Source organism: Etheostoma spectabile, chromosome 4 (genome assembly GCF_008692095.1).
Source record: "Etheostoma spectabile isolate EspeVRDwgs_2016 chromosome 4, UIUC_Espe_1.0, whole genome shotgun sequence".
NCBI lineage: Eukaryota > Metazoa > Chordata > Actinopteri > Perciformes > Percidae > Etheostoma > Etheostoma spectabile.
In genome coordinates this window covers 20350528-20365786 of record NC_045736.1, presented here as the reverse complement: position 1 = coordinate 20365786, position 15259 = coordinate 20350528, and the positions used below count along the sequence as shown (strand labels likewise).

At 39.0% G+C, this 15259-nt stretch overlaps 1 protein-coding gene across 1 annotated transcript; it reads right to left on the bottom strand.

The window, feature by feature from the left end:
- Positions 1-2225: 2225 nt before the first annotated feature.
- LOC116687229 (LIM domain and actin-binding protein 1-like) lies at positions 2226-12306 on the bottom strand. The gene is given in 10 exon segments (XM_032512421.1): positions 2226-3547; positions 3549-4311; positions 4449-4582; positions 4678-4709; positions 4930-5008; positions 5180-5277; positions 5542-5596; positions 7371-7805; positions 10650-10695; positions 12173-12306. Coding segments are annotated over 10 exon segments (2073 nt in total). The 5' UTR covers positions 12292-12306; the 3' UTR covers positions 2226-3235.
- Between the last annotated feature and the right edge of the window lie 2953 nt (positions 12307-15259).

Sequence of the window (15259 nt, the reverse complement as noted above, 5' to 3'; positions counted from 1 at the left end):
GATCAGTTTGTTCAATCCAAACCATTTGTTACCTTGGATTAAGCAGTTTTAAAAGCAAAAAGCCAAATGAACGTTTGGGTTTTAATATCATGACTAGCTGTTTTTTAATCAGGTATGATTTTGGTATGAATATTTCAGATATGAGCTTGCAGGTCATAATCATTCATTCAAGTCTTTGGAAGAAACATTTGTGTCTAAAAGATGCAACACTTAAACCAAAGTCATGCCAAAAGAAATACCCCCCCAACAGACTTAAAATGGGTTGTTCCAGTATAGAGATATTTGGTGTCCAACTGTAACTACATACATGTTCTCTCAGCACATCTGAGCATTTATCTCACAGTTTGCCTTACACACACAAACAAACCAAGAAAATGACTGATCTCTATATATTTAAGTTGCCGAAAGTAATGCCAAACTCAGTGGTGCCTTTTTGAAACAATTGAACTTCGCGGAAAAAAAACACACATTTGAAGTCAATGTACTGAATGTATTTTTTGTAGATCATAAGGTATTTTGGAGGAACTGTCTTAAAATAGAAGCTCTCTTACTCAACTGTCGAGTATAAAACGCTGACAGGACTAAGCATGGTATAGTTAATGTCCTACTAGTTAAATATTGTTGAAAATGAAGCCATACTGTAATAGCTGTTGCTCTCAGGTATGTTTGAAAATCAAAATGAAATATCTTGTCTTATCTATGGTTCTTTTTGGGATTTTGCGGTAAATTGAAGTCAACCACCATTGTCACAACCCTGTGATGCATTTTTATGGGTTTTTTTGTTTATTTTTTTGGTCATAAACATAGTTGTTGTTTTTCCAATTACTCTATCTTTTTGACATTAAAGACTGTTACCCCCCCCCCCCCCCCCCTTTTGTGACACCAAATTTCACACACACCACACACACTTACCCTTGACAAAAGTTGTAGAGACAAAGTAGCTGCTTCTGATATCAATTCACACATATAACAATGTGCTGTTAATTGTAACTGTTACTTTTAGAGGATTTATTTGCTGTATATTGTTTTAATTTTCTTTCTTTAATCTGGCATGGGTAAATATAAGAACTTCTTCCAGTTTCAGAACCAGACTGCTTTTAAACATTTGACCTAATGAGTGAAGTGCCTGTATGAATAGGTTCAGTCTGGATGTCATTGATCCATGTAGATGTTGGTAATGTTCCACCGGGATGTTGGTTCAGTTTGCGGAACCACGTTCACACTAAAAACCTTTTTCTACATCTCATCCTTAAGGTGCCACATATCTGAACTCTGCATGTCACTGAAAAGAGCTGAAACACCTTAATAAATCCATGTTGGACTTAAAATCTTGCTGCAATATATATGTGAATAAGGATTCATTGTGTCCATGAAGTGTCCCTCTGGTCAACAAAAACTGTAAAGACTGGCGTTCATGTGATGCTTAACTGCTGCTAATTGTGTGCCGATGAAACACTCTGCACATCTTCATATCAGCCTGTACTGTAGACAGGATGTACTCGTGTTTGGTTTTTTGACTTTTCACCAACATTGTCCAGTTTTGTGTTAATGTTCATCTTGGTTCACAGGAGCTTATGGTAGTCTTCAGCTGCTGTCGGCCATTTGCCACAAGCTTTTAATATTTAGCGCTACTTAGTCTTTTGTGTAATTAATCATGAATGAGGTTTAACATCAGTTTCTGTCGATATACTCCTTATGTACATCCTGTCATGTATGTTTTTATTTAATCTTTTTACTTAAAGCAATCAGGTTAACATGCCAAAAAATAATTTAGACAAATAAAGAATATTTACACCCTGCTTTCTGCCTTTTCTGTTGCATTAAATTTAGTATGAATAAAATGTAATTTTTTCTGCTGACTTTAAATGCTAATCAGATCATCTTAGATGTTTGATAAACTGCAGACCTAATATTTCTTAATCATGTTTGTAAAATGAATACTCTTTGGAGAGCATATCATTTATGATGTAATTTGGGTTTATTGATGTTACATTTTGTGTCAACGTCTTAAAGGTCCCATGGCATGAACATTTCACTTTGAGGTTTTTTAACATTAATAAGCTCATTGTGGGACTGGCTCTAGTGGCTGTAATTCTGCACCAAGAGTTTTTAAAAGACAATGGTTTCCTGTGAAAAGGTGCACTTATCTGGAAGATGGTAGTTCTGTGGTTAAAGTATATTGGTTTGTTTATGAACTCATGTAAAAGTCCAGAGAAATTTCAAACTTTGGTATCCATTTTAATTGTTTCATCAACAGTTCAGACTGCAACACCCAAATTTGAAAATTATAAAAATGGTTTAAAAAAAAAAGATACATTAAAATACAAAGTGTTTGAAATACTATCTAAAGTGGATCACATTTGAAAATGTTTAACAAATCCAGAAGGCCCAAGGAGATGATACAACGTATATGCTATTAGACTGAAAGGTTAGTCATCAGTAGAAACCTTGATTGATCATATTGTCTCCTGTTATTGTTGTAATGGTGGTTATTAAGGTTTACCGACTAAATTCCGGTGCTGGGTGAAGGTAATGGCTCTGCCAAAGCCATAGACTACATAGTGTCTGCTCAAAAAAAAAAACTACTAAAAATAGTAATCATTTTGTTGATTTGAAGGTTTGCTAAAACCTAATCCAGAGCATTCTCATTTCTGGTTTGCTATTTCTTTAATTTACAATTCAAATTGAGGCAATATTTAGGAATATGAACCACAAAAGGCCCAGACATTTACTCTCCAAAACATTTTACAAATACAGTACTGCTGTGCACTTTTTTGGTATAAGATATTTAAGTCTTTTCTGCATTCTAGGAAGGGCAAAAACACACATAGTGACAGTTTTGCTAGGTACTGCCTGTCATTAAAAAGCACTTAAAGTGCCACGTAAAGTACAATGGTTTTTGTACACCAACTGTGAATAATAGGTCACTGATTATTGTGCATATAATTATCAGAAGATAAATGAGTTTAATAAAAAGGTCCAACTTCCAATCAAGGGTCATTTAAAGCGGTATTTGATATTTTTACAGTATACAATTAAATTAAATAACATGTAACCATTATGGGCAGTTATTGTAATATAAATGCACATACACGCACACAGCCACACAACTATTGCAAGTTTAGCATCTCTCCTTTAAAATCTGGCAAAGCTACATGTGTGATCTACCTATTGACTGAGAAAACAAAACTGGCAACGTGTTGGATGGACATGACAGTAAGACTGTAAGATGTTCCTATGAGTCAGAGTCCTCCTCCTCCTCGTCATAGTAGCGGTTCCTCTTGATTATATCCTCTGCACTCAGCTCCTCTGCATCACTTCCTTCTTTGTCCTCCTCCCAGAAGCCCACATCCTGTGAGCCGCGGTTCTGTTTTGGCTGCAAAGGTGGAGAGATATCCGGGGAGATGCTTCTAAGAGAGCCTTCTTCCGCCACCATCTTCTCTGCTGCTGCCTTTCCTTTCTGTACTTGTTTATGTCTTTCTTCCTGTTGCTCAGGCTCCACGTCCTCCTCTGAGATTGTCTTGCTTGCATTTGCTGCATCTTCGCTCGGTATTTGAGGCGCTCTTCTCTTTCTTTTCCTGCTGCTTCACCGGCTGAAGTTCTGGATTGTTTTCCTTGGGTGGTTCTTCAGATGAGTGTTTTTCCTCAAATGATGCTCTCCATTCCAGCAGGGATTTGAGAGGGCGCCGTGGTTCCCTTGGTGCCAGAGTAATTGCTGGACTGGGTTTAGCGGCAAGTGTAAAAGGCCGACTGCGTTCCTTTAGAGAAGAGCTCCGCCTCAGGCTCTTCAGTTCAGCCCGATCTGAGCTCTGGAAGGATGATGGCAGCTCGTCTCCTGGAGGCCACTTGGCTCTCCACGGTCGGCCTGAAGAAACTCCCTCCGTGACTGGACTAAGTGCTTCTGTCTCAGAGTGGCCCTCACCAGCCATGGGAGGCCAGGCGACCCTCAGCCTACGTTTCTCCGCTGGCTTCTCTGTAGACTCGAGCATCTCACCAGACCTGGAATGGGTCTGCACACGTGTCTCAAGTAAGGCAGTCAGGTCTGTAACCTTAACCTGTGGGGATGTTTCCACAGTCGGGGTTGCCTGTTTGTCTGAGATACTCTCAGCTGGACGCGTCACCGCTGCTGGTCCCTCGTGTTCCTTTGGCATCACCGCTTCCTCACCTTCGTCTCCATCAGCTCGAGGCTCCCAAAGCTCCTTGTGAGGCCGATGGCCAAAACCCTCATCATAGTTGCCTTTAGCTTTAAAAAGCTGGTTGAAATGGGGCTTGCAGTAGACATTACCATGCAGGGAGGCGTAGTTCACTATGCTAGAAATAGAGAGTGGCAAAAATATCATTTAGCAAATGTCCCTCTTTGTGTCCTGAACAGGCGACCACTGAGGAAGCATTTCAAAATCAAAACACATGATTACAATTCAGGAAATATGCGACAGTGCAAGACTAACCTGAGCGTCGTGCTGCAGTGAACACACCGGAAGCAACTTTTGTGGTAGACGTGCTGAAGAGCCACCAGTCTCTCCAGTGGGTACACCGTCTTTAGACAAGCGATGCATGTCTCCTTCACCGGTGGGCTGAACTTCTAAACACACAACAACATCAACAACAAGGGTTGAAATTGGATTTTTCTTTTGATGATTCACGCATGTCTCCTACTTGTTAGGATGGCTGACTCACCCTAAATGCTTTGGGACGCTCGTTGCTCTCCCCTGAAACAGACAGAACACACAAAACATCAGTTACTGTTGTACCTTAGAAGACAGCTAAAAAGGGCAATCAAACCAAACTGTATCTCATTCTGGGTGCCAAAGTTATTTGGGTATAATAATATTGTAGTTAATGCTCTATCTTACATGTTATATTACAAGTGATACTATATCAAGAACAGTAACATGGGAACATGTCCTTGTAGTATCCACTAAGACTCACCATTGCACTCAGGTGCAGGAATGCATTTCTGATTAACTGGTGCAGATGTTTTTGGAGCAGGCACCTCTGGGGCTAGACCCTGGAGGAAACACAAAGTGAAAGTGGGAAACAAATACTTATGTCAACTGGCTGTTACATAATGAACTGTTGTGTTGTTATTTTCACAGAAATTTATTATTTCATTAATATTGTTGAGAGATTATATTTTTGCTGTTATATTTTTTTAATTCAGCTTAGTGCGTGAACTCACGGAGCGAGTGGTGCCTTGTTTAGAAACAGCAGCCTGGTACTTGGCCATCTTCTCCTTCATGGATGTGGACTCCAGCACTCTGTCAGACACAGACAGACCTAAACCAGAAGACACAATTACAAGTAAAGCTTACACTGCAGTAAACTGACACAAAAACTGTGGCTGCATATCACTAAAACAGAAAATGGTTGATCTTCAGTTTAAAAGTATTATTCATGATCTAGTTGTGGCACATACTATTGTGTTACCAGAAACAAAACTGCTTGTAACTCAGTAGTTTTGGGATTAAAGTCTAGCGATGTACAAGACCTCAATGGGGTTTTCAAAGGGCTGTGTGTAATTGTGTATGTGTTTGTCTTAACCACCATGATGGTCCACGTCCTCTGATGAACTACTGCGTGATGTTGTTCTGCCTCCCTGCAAGAGTAACGATTGGTAGAATCAGTGAAAAATAAGAAAGAAAGGATACTTTATTGTTCCCAGGGGGGGAATTACATGTTTTCACTCTGTAGGAGTTAAACATTATACACAGGCCCGAAATACACATACACATGCACAAACAGGACCTTATACATGCATTACTGGAGCACTAAATGAGGCGGGTACCAATGAACAGGCACTTTTTTCAGAAATTTTGATTTCTGAGACAAAGATATTTAGGTTAAAGTACAAGTTTTCCAGTCTGTATTTGAGGCGCTGCCTCTCTACCGCACATGGATATCACAAGTCATCAGGACCGGTGGGAAAGCACCCCATATAGGTCAGCACCATGATGAAGAACATGGGCAGAACCTGAGTCCTCAGTGAAGTGCTTGCGTTCTCATTAAAGTATAAAAATAAAGCTAAACACCTAGATTTCCAGATGAACTATAAATATCTTTTTTTTTTAAGGTATTGTCCAGAATTGGTCTAAAGAACCGAAACTATTCCATCACACTTCACTAAAAGAGTGCGCTGTGTGTGTGTGTGTGTGTGTGTGTGTGTGTGTGTGTGTGTGTGTGTGAGAGAGAAGATGAGAAGAAATTCAACCTTTTGAGCCAGTATTGACAGTGTAAGTGTTACAGCACTGCTAGTCTTCCCTGTAAATGTTCACCAGTAACTTTTACACTTCTTCTTTCCTTGACGTAATGGCGTTAGTCATACTGTTAAGCATTTCTAAAAGACTTCAAATTCCAGAGTGCAAGTTGCAGCTAAGTAAGATATAACAGCTGTGTTCCTTTTCACTTGATTACGAATATGAATTCATGCAGTGGTGTGACAACTGCTGGACATACACCGAACCACACAATATTACATTAAAACCAAAACCTAAAAAAATCCTGAATACACACTGCTGCTAAAGGAAAGTCAGATAAAGCCAGTTGGTCCTCAGAGGTGATCTTCTGAAGAAAGAAAGAGCCTTGTGTCAGGAATGTTCCTACATTCCTATGTTATGGAAGGTGAAGACTGGAGTGCTTGTTGTTTTGGGCCGAGAAAGTGATAGGGAGAGACAGGAAGGGTGGGGGAAGCGACGTGCGAAATCCAGGTGGAACAAGACTACTTCAGAGAACACAGGGACCAGAGAACTCTAGGAAGAATACATCTGAAAATAATCTTAAAACACACAACAATTGCCTAACACTGAGTATTTATGGTCAAAGAAAGGAGCTTGGTTTTAACGGTTATTGCTGGAAGTATCATTATGGTCAGTAAAAGTGACTTCTTGTTGCTCTTTTACATGTGTGCACTAATTACAAAGTCCAAGACTTTATTTAATAATTAGCACATGACAAGCCTTGTAAATTAGCATCAAAACGGTTAAGCGTTCCTTCAAATATGCTCATTAAAGCAACTTCAGAAAAACATTTTGCCTTTTTTTCCTCAAGGAAGATTTAGAAAATATGTTTTACAGGGCTGACCAACATCAGTACAGTAAATCCTATTGTTATTACAGTTAATGCCTAAGAAACATGGCCAAAAGATGGTACAGCTGGTAAAAAAAGAAGAGACCAAGAGCAGCCTCATGTACAAAGCAATAATGTTAACAACTACGTTCTCAATTAATGTCAAATGTATGCACAAAGTTAGGACTTTTATGTAGGTCCATAAATAATGTAATTATTTATGTATTGAGGGTATGTCCTAGTGCTTTCTGAAGTTTTCAGAAGAAGAGGCTGCAAAGCAGAAAAAGATCTGATCTGTCTGTAACTACCTTGCCCATGGTGTCCTCTCCCCTCTCAAACTTCATCTTCAGGTTGTTCAGTGGCACTCTGGGTTTTTCATAAGAGGCACAGGGGCTGGCTGGAACTTGCTCTTCAACCTTTTCTGGTCTTTCACGGTGTGTCAGCTCATCCCTATCCATGCCTCCCTGCTCTTCCCCTTTGGATGCTTCTTGAGTAACTGCGGGCGGCTCGAAAAGACTGGCAGTGAGTTGACCTTTCTGAGCGGTCGGCAGGCCAGGGCTCTTCACTGGAGGAGGGTGCTCAGGGATAGTAGCAGACCTGGCCAGAGCAAGAGGCCTGCTGTGATAGCTGGACGGGCTGGGAGGATGAGGTATAGAAGAAGGCTTGTCCTGTGCCGGCTCCCAGCGCTTCTTCAGAGCACTGAGGTTGCCTGAACGCCTGGAGGGTGACGACCTCTCAAAAGACTGAGGAAGAAAAGAAGAGATTAAAAATTGAAAAACACTGCCAATGAAAAGCAACAGTATAGTCTGTTCTTCTTCTTGTCATTCTGTGTACATGCTGAATTATAGAAGTATTCCATTTGGCAACAAACGTGCATTACTAAACATACAGCTTAAAGCCCAATGCAGCAGGATGGGAAAAAAGGAAATACCAAAATCTGAGCTTGGCTTCCCTGACAGATTAGGTGAACAGCTGTACAAAGCCGGTCCAGGAAGTAGATGTTTTGCTGCGGCCACTAAAGGCAACGCTTGGCTCAAGATGGATGTAGCAGGCAGGCAGATTTTTTCCAGCTGCATTCCTTGCCTCATGACAACTTCACCTTTTCCAAAAAAACACTAAGGAGGGCTCTGTTCACTATGCAGCCATTCGTGACAATAAAACACGTTAAGCAGCAAACGGCACAACAGAACAACAGGAGGCACACTACTGCCGTGTGACCCCTGGAGAACTTCCTTCATTATAAAAGAGGAATGACACAATGAAGAAACAGGATGTGGACATGTGAATAAATCACTCTCATATAAGTAAACTTAAAACTTATTAACTGGTAAATCTTATAAAACATTGTGAGCTTTTGTAGGCAAGCCTCTCAGCTGAGGCCAGGTCAGTAGGAAACACTTTAACACTGTTATATGTTATATAAATGCTTGAAAACAAATGACTACAAATGAATATTAACCTAATTTAAAGATGATTAGAGATGACAATCAAAACACGCAATGAAAAGACTTAACTACCATAGTGCATCAGCATAGTGCACAGTGCAGTGCATCAGTACATCAAACTAAATCGGTTACATTTACAAATAAGTTGGAGCATGCACAAACACAGATGAACAAAAAAAGACAGAAATTGAAGAAAAAGACAAAAGAATATAAGAATAAAGAACTGAACAAAAAAAAATACTGACATACAATTACTGTCTTTGTGAGGGAAGTCGAGGTTGAGAGGAGAGAAGTGGACAGTCACAAGATTGTTCCAGTTTTGTTAGCAAACAGACAAAAAAGAAACCTCTGCGTATGAGTACCCAAACGAAGTGGAACCACAACTTGACAGCAAGGAAAGTGAGAGTCCTTTGGTTGGTCCTTCTCTATAAGTCTGAAAGACACTGAGACAGAGCTCTTCCAGATGTTAGCAGCTAGACAAAATCTATTAGTGCTAAGAGCTAACCCGGCCCCTTTAACACAAGGAAAGTAAATGGGAGAGAGAGACAGAGAGAGAGAGGAGGGAGAGAGAGAATACCCAGGAAACCAGAGCAGGAAATTGTACATTCAGGGAAAAGTTAACTCTTTGTTGGCTATGTTGGCTTGGACATTTTTCCACTCGCAAAATTATTTCTGACAATAATAGCACTAACAATGTGTCTACATAGCACTGATTTTCACAGACTGAACAAAGGTTCTAAGTGAGGCAAAAAGTGAAAAAATGGAATACAAAACAAGTTGGGCGGAAAAATACTGGCACAATGAACAAACAAAAGCCATTAAAATAATCACCACGTGAAAGCTGGAATGAGTCGTCTCGTAACAGTGTTTGATATAGAATTTTAAACACTCCTCGGAGCTCAGATACTTTGGGAGTTTGTTCCACAACAAAAGAACCAATGACAGATGCTCAGTCAATTGTGACCTGAGTCAAGATCAGGAAAGTGTCAGAAAAGACACAGCACACAATTACTAAGCAAAATGGGGGCCATGGATTTCTCAATTTTAAAAGTATTTGCTAAAATATGTTACGTAACTCTACACAACTTTAAATTCACGTAACTGCATCCACTAAAAGTTGGAGGTTAAACTGACTCGCTTGATAGAAGTGTTATCCCTAGTCTTCTGCAACCGTCCTTTTAGTGGCATCAGCTGATGTCCACAAATACTATTGGTTCATGAAAATTTTAACAAACTGTGTTGAAAACATTAACCTAACAACGTGAACATGAGAAATTTGCTTCTTCATCTTCATTGTTAAACACTGCATCTATGTAAATAATGCAGGAAGGTTTCTCTCACATTTAGTATATTCATACCGTATTATGTTTCTACTGAAGTAAAAACAAAAACAAATATATGTCATTGTCATTACCAGCCAGATCGTTAAACTAAGACTATAAAAGCAAATTAAGCTTTCAAAGCAGCTGGCTTACACAGGGCCAGCGTAGGCAAATTTCCTACAGTACATTTAAAGCAACATTACCTTATATTTCTTCATGGTATTCGATGATCATTTACTTATTTAATCTCAGTAGTGCTTTGTTTAGTCTTTCACACTGCCACAGTTGGAAGCACAAAGAGCTTTTAAAGGGGATTACACTGAAGTAGGATTATGGGTTTGATAGCCTGCCCATTGCAACAAGTGGCCAATAAGAGGTCAGCCAAGACAAGACATTTGGCCCAGACAGTGTGTTGACATGGTGAGTGAATATATGTGTGTGTGTGTGTGTGTGTGTGTGTGTGTGTGTGTGTGTGTGTGTGTGTGTGGTGTGTGTGTGTGGGGTGTGTGTGTGTGTGTGGTGTGTGTGTGTGTGTGTTGTGTGTGTGTGTGTGTGATAATTAGTTTAGCACCAACAGCAGCTACTGAGCAAATTAAGCAAGACATGCACCATGCACACACTTCATTAACCATGTAATTTGCTGGAAGATGCTTATCAAAAGGCTGTAAACAAGATGTATCATAGATGTAGATTTTCATGTGAAAAACTTACATTTGTCTTTCGTTTATCAAATTCAGGAACAGCTGTACACTACTTTTTCATGAACCCTGGGAAATGTCTGAACTAAAATGTCTCTAGTCCCCTTTACAGAGATACCTACTCCTGTTTTCTTCTCGGCACTTGACTCCTCAGCAGCTCTCTGGTACCTGAGAGAGACAAAAGAAACACTGACCTCTGGTGACTCAAAAAAAAAGATTCATTTATTACTTTTAGATTTTAGTTGGTTACACTTTATTTTAGCTTGCAGCTTGTTAAGGTATGGTTTCAATTTAGAATCAGTTATAATTCCTACATTTTAAAGGGGTAATACCTACAAATGTATTTGTTAACACTTTATTTGAAGGGGTGTGCATAAGTCTGACATGACACCTGTTATGAACATGGAGTCTTTTTGAATATTCATGACTGTTTTGAATGTACGGTAAATTTTGACACTTGTAGTGCAAAGTCAGCATTTCTTTTAGACTTTTTTTGACAACTTGACATTAACAAAGACAACAATCTCTTTGTTGTGGCAACTTGACCTTGAAGACAACATAACCTGTCATTAAAATGTCATGGCAAGCCTAATTATCAAACTTTAAGAAACTGTTTATGTGTTAACATAAACTGTCATTAAGTGGTTGGTACATTTACATTGTCTGTCATGAAACCATTATAATTGGGTCATAAATATGTGTCCTTGATCTCAAGTAAAGTGAAACAATTTGGACCAAAACTCATTAAATCACCTCGGTACTGCATCCACTGTCGTCAAACTGGTCCTATAACTTTAATGACAAGTCCAAATGGTTCCACTTTACTTGAGGTGAAGGAAAATATTCATGTCACAATTATAATTTTCTCTTGACAGCCAATGTAAAAAACAACCACTTAATGACAGTTTAATATTACTTCAACACATAAAGCTAAACAGTTGCCTGCTATGACATATTTAGGACAGGTTATGTTGTCTTGGTTAATGTCAAGTTGTCATAACACAAACATCTCTCATCTGGGTGGTGATGATGCAGTGGATATGACGCATGTCTTTGGTGTGAGAGATCGGGGTTAAATTCCCACTGCAATACATCAACCAATGTGTCCCTGAGCAAGACACTTAGTTGACCCTTAGTTGCTCCAGAGGCACGTGGCTTCTGAAGCAATTGTAAGTTGCTTTGGATAAAAGCGTCAGCTAAATGACATGTAATATAATGTAATCTTGAACAATGCTAACCTTGCATTAAAAGTGTCATACTTTACTCAATGACAGTCATGACCTTTCAAAAAGACTCCTTCATGTTGCTGACATGTCTTAATCATGATGGTGTCATGCCAGTCTTATGCACACCCGTTCACAAGTTACCAATTACAAAATCATAAAAATATTGAGAGGCCATTTTCAGAACATCATCAGCTTAGTCAAAAGGGTAACCACTTGTTTTCTGGCTGCATGAATGAAATGCACAAACAGTCTGAAATAACGTAATGTAGCTCTAAGTGGCACTCGTACATTTTGTCTTTTCAAAATGTAATAGTTAAAAAAAAGAATTTTCAAAAGTCTTTTAGAAATGTATTTAGCATTCATTTCTTGAATTACAGATGTATGTGTACATACAACACTGAAAAGCAGATGTTACTCACTTGGAGAAGCGTTCAGCAATGGCATTGTTTCTCCCTCGGCCGCTGAGTGACAGCTCCTTCGCAGTGACACGCAAGGACTGTGCTGCCCAGGACCGTCGATTGAAAGGACCACTTTCCATCTCTTACAGTATTTTGAATATCTGAAACACAACCGCCATAGTCCACATTCATTAATACACTAATTGTAACTCTTCACTTCTAAATTATTTCCCAAACCTTTACTGGAGAAAACAAAACTTCAGTTATACCATTAACCCCATATGCTGAGCCACATCTTAGATTTTAATTAAAACCAGCCTGAAACATTCTTGCTTCTTGTAGCAAGAAAATAAAACACTTCTCTCCATCATCGTCTGTTCACCAGTCTACTCTTCATCTCACTATAGAATCATCTGACATCTACAAGTGTTGTTTTTAGGTCATTAAGATCACTACAGACAGTACTACAAAAACTATCTTGATCTGTATAGTTTCTTCGGAAGGTTGGTGCCAAAGTCTAGGTTTGTGCATGTAGAGGAACTATCTGCTGTCTGAGATCACTGATTTGCAAGTTTGCAACATGCTCTCCATCAGTTTAGCCACACACCCCCACAACATGACATTCATACCAAAGAGTATATGTGATCATACAGTAATGCATCCAAACTAACAAGTTTGATATGTTAAAACTTGCACTCCGGCTGGTTCTGCAGGAGTGCAAGATGGCAAAAAAAGACTGAACACAATATCATTATGAGAGGATAACTCGCCATGGACAACATTTACAAAAGACCAGAGAAAAGCACGTCTCAAAACCTTTTCTTTAAAGGAGTATCTTATGGAAAAGTTTTTTTATTATAAAACTGGGCTATCTATGCAGTAGAATGGCATTTTTTAAATTGGTGTTACATGACCAAAATGTACTGCGCGACAGCGGGCCAACAGATGCTCCCGCTGGTGGGTGATGTAATGCGAGCACGTCACAGACTAACATGGCAGCCGGCTGGTAACAAACAATCTCGTATAAGGTTTAAACGTTAAGATGAAATAAATTTCTGAAAACATTTTAGGGCAAGAAATAGGCAAAACTGTAACAGAACCTTGGCTCATATTTAATCAGCGCAGCATAGTTTTACAGTTTTATCTGAGTTTTAACTTCACTTGAATAAACCCACAATTAAATAAGTGCTGCAGATGGATGACGAGCCTCCGTTTCAGTTTCTGTCTGGAGAGACATCCTCGTGTCAGACCACGATTCTCTATTTTAGTGCTCAGACAGTATATTATAACTATGAGTTTAAATCACTCTATAATCCTTGCTCTTACTTTTTTCACTCAGGTGCCCTTATTACATCAGATGCAAAGCGATACTGGTGACAAGTAGTGTGAAGACTTTGGACTGAACTGAATTTAAACATAGCCCTAATAAAAACATTTAAAAACAGTCAAATGCAACTAAACCTCTGACTGTATTACCTACGGAGTTACCTGTTTAGATACATATATTATTGAATATTATTAGTAGTTTGTAATTATATATAATTAAATGCAATTACTCTGATTTACTGTCAGGCTAGTGTTTGTTTCTAGATGGCCAGAGGCAAAGATTAGTTAGACAAAACACAATGATATGAAAGAAAATCCACTGCTCATGTAGGCTACTTTTAAAAGGTTTCCTACATCCGAATAACTTGAGGCTGTTTACTGTAGCTGCAGGTTTTGCTGCAGGCTGCAGGAACTTTCCTAGAGAATGTGAATGCTGTATGTTGAAAGGCTGACGCTACACTGGATTGCTGGCTTGAATATGTAATAACGGCGGTGCTAAGAGAAATAAAATAACGTATTGAGCACAAATAAATAACCATCAAACACTCAACAGATGATTGCATTTCCTTGTTGCAGGTGCAGCAGTCCTGCAGTTTTCGGTGAGCAAGAAAGAGCAAGAGAGAGAGAGCGAGAGAGAGAGCAAGGTACTGCATAGATTGAAAGAAACAAAACTTATTTCTTGATGGTTTCTCAGCAGTTACAATCTAAAGGAGACAAAAAGCTTTTGAGACAAAAGCTAGATGTTATTTTTTCAAGTGTTTTTGGATGAAATAGACAAGCACACTGAACTGCAGGATGCAGTGTGTTGTTTACCCTTCAACCCCGAGCTGGCACACTTTTTTTTTTTAAGATGACGACAATACTGGAGTCATTATTTAACTTCCTTTTTCTACCCAGGGACACACCCTGAACAGGTCACCAGTCTGTCAGAGGGATAACACAGACTGAGTGTAGAGTCACCCATCCACCCCTTTCACATATCCTCAAACAGGTAGAAAACACAAACTTCCTGCAAAAATGGCAGCGGTTAAGAAAGAAAATCAAGTTCTTCTCCCTCATTCATAAGTGTACAATGAGAATAGCTGAGCTAAACAGAGCAGAAAATCAAAACACTGCAGGAATGTTTTAAATAAGGAGTAGGGTGGGGTTAAAGCATGCTTTTCCCGTATGTGAAAACAATCTTAGCTTTTACTGTCTTTTGCCTTGCCTGGTTTGGAGGCTGAAGTGTACAGACACTAAATTGTCTTCACAGTATTGTATAAGGAGCCAATATTACAATTTTAACTTTGCACACCACCCTCACTAGTTATGACATAGGTCACTTTTTAAATCCAAATAAAAATGACACAAACTAGTTAGATTTGCATTTACTTATAATTGGTTTAGTTGATTTTTTTGTACAAGTAAATTCTTCCTCATAGGTCAGATATAGAATTTAGAGGTACAGCTTGCAGCATTAATAATTAGCAATTTACCATTTTTTGTATGACAACAGGTCAATGTAATCATTTATAAATTGCCATACTATCAGCTTCACATTGTTTTGTTGCTTTACCTCCACGCCTTCTGGCATGATGCCATTTATTTTATGGTGCCTACTTATCTGAATTCAAGCTTTGGGAGGGAGAACATCAACTAAATCGTTATTAATCAGAGGTAAGACAATGTACACAAAAGTGGCCCTGATTCAGGTACACTGCAAGTGGAGCACACAGGCTATCTGATTTATGAGCTTTTGAAATCCAAACACCAGCATTTAGCTTCATCTCCATCACTTGTTAT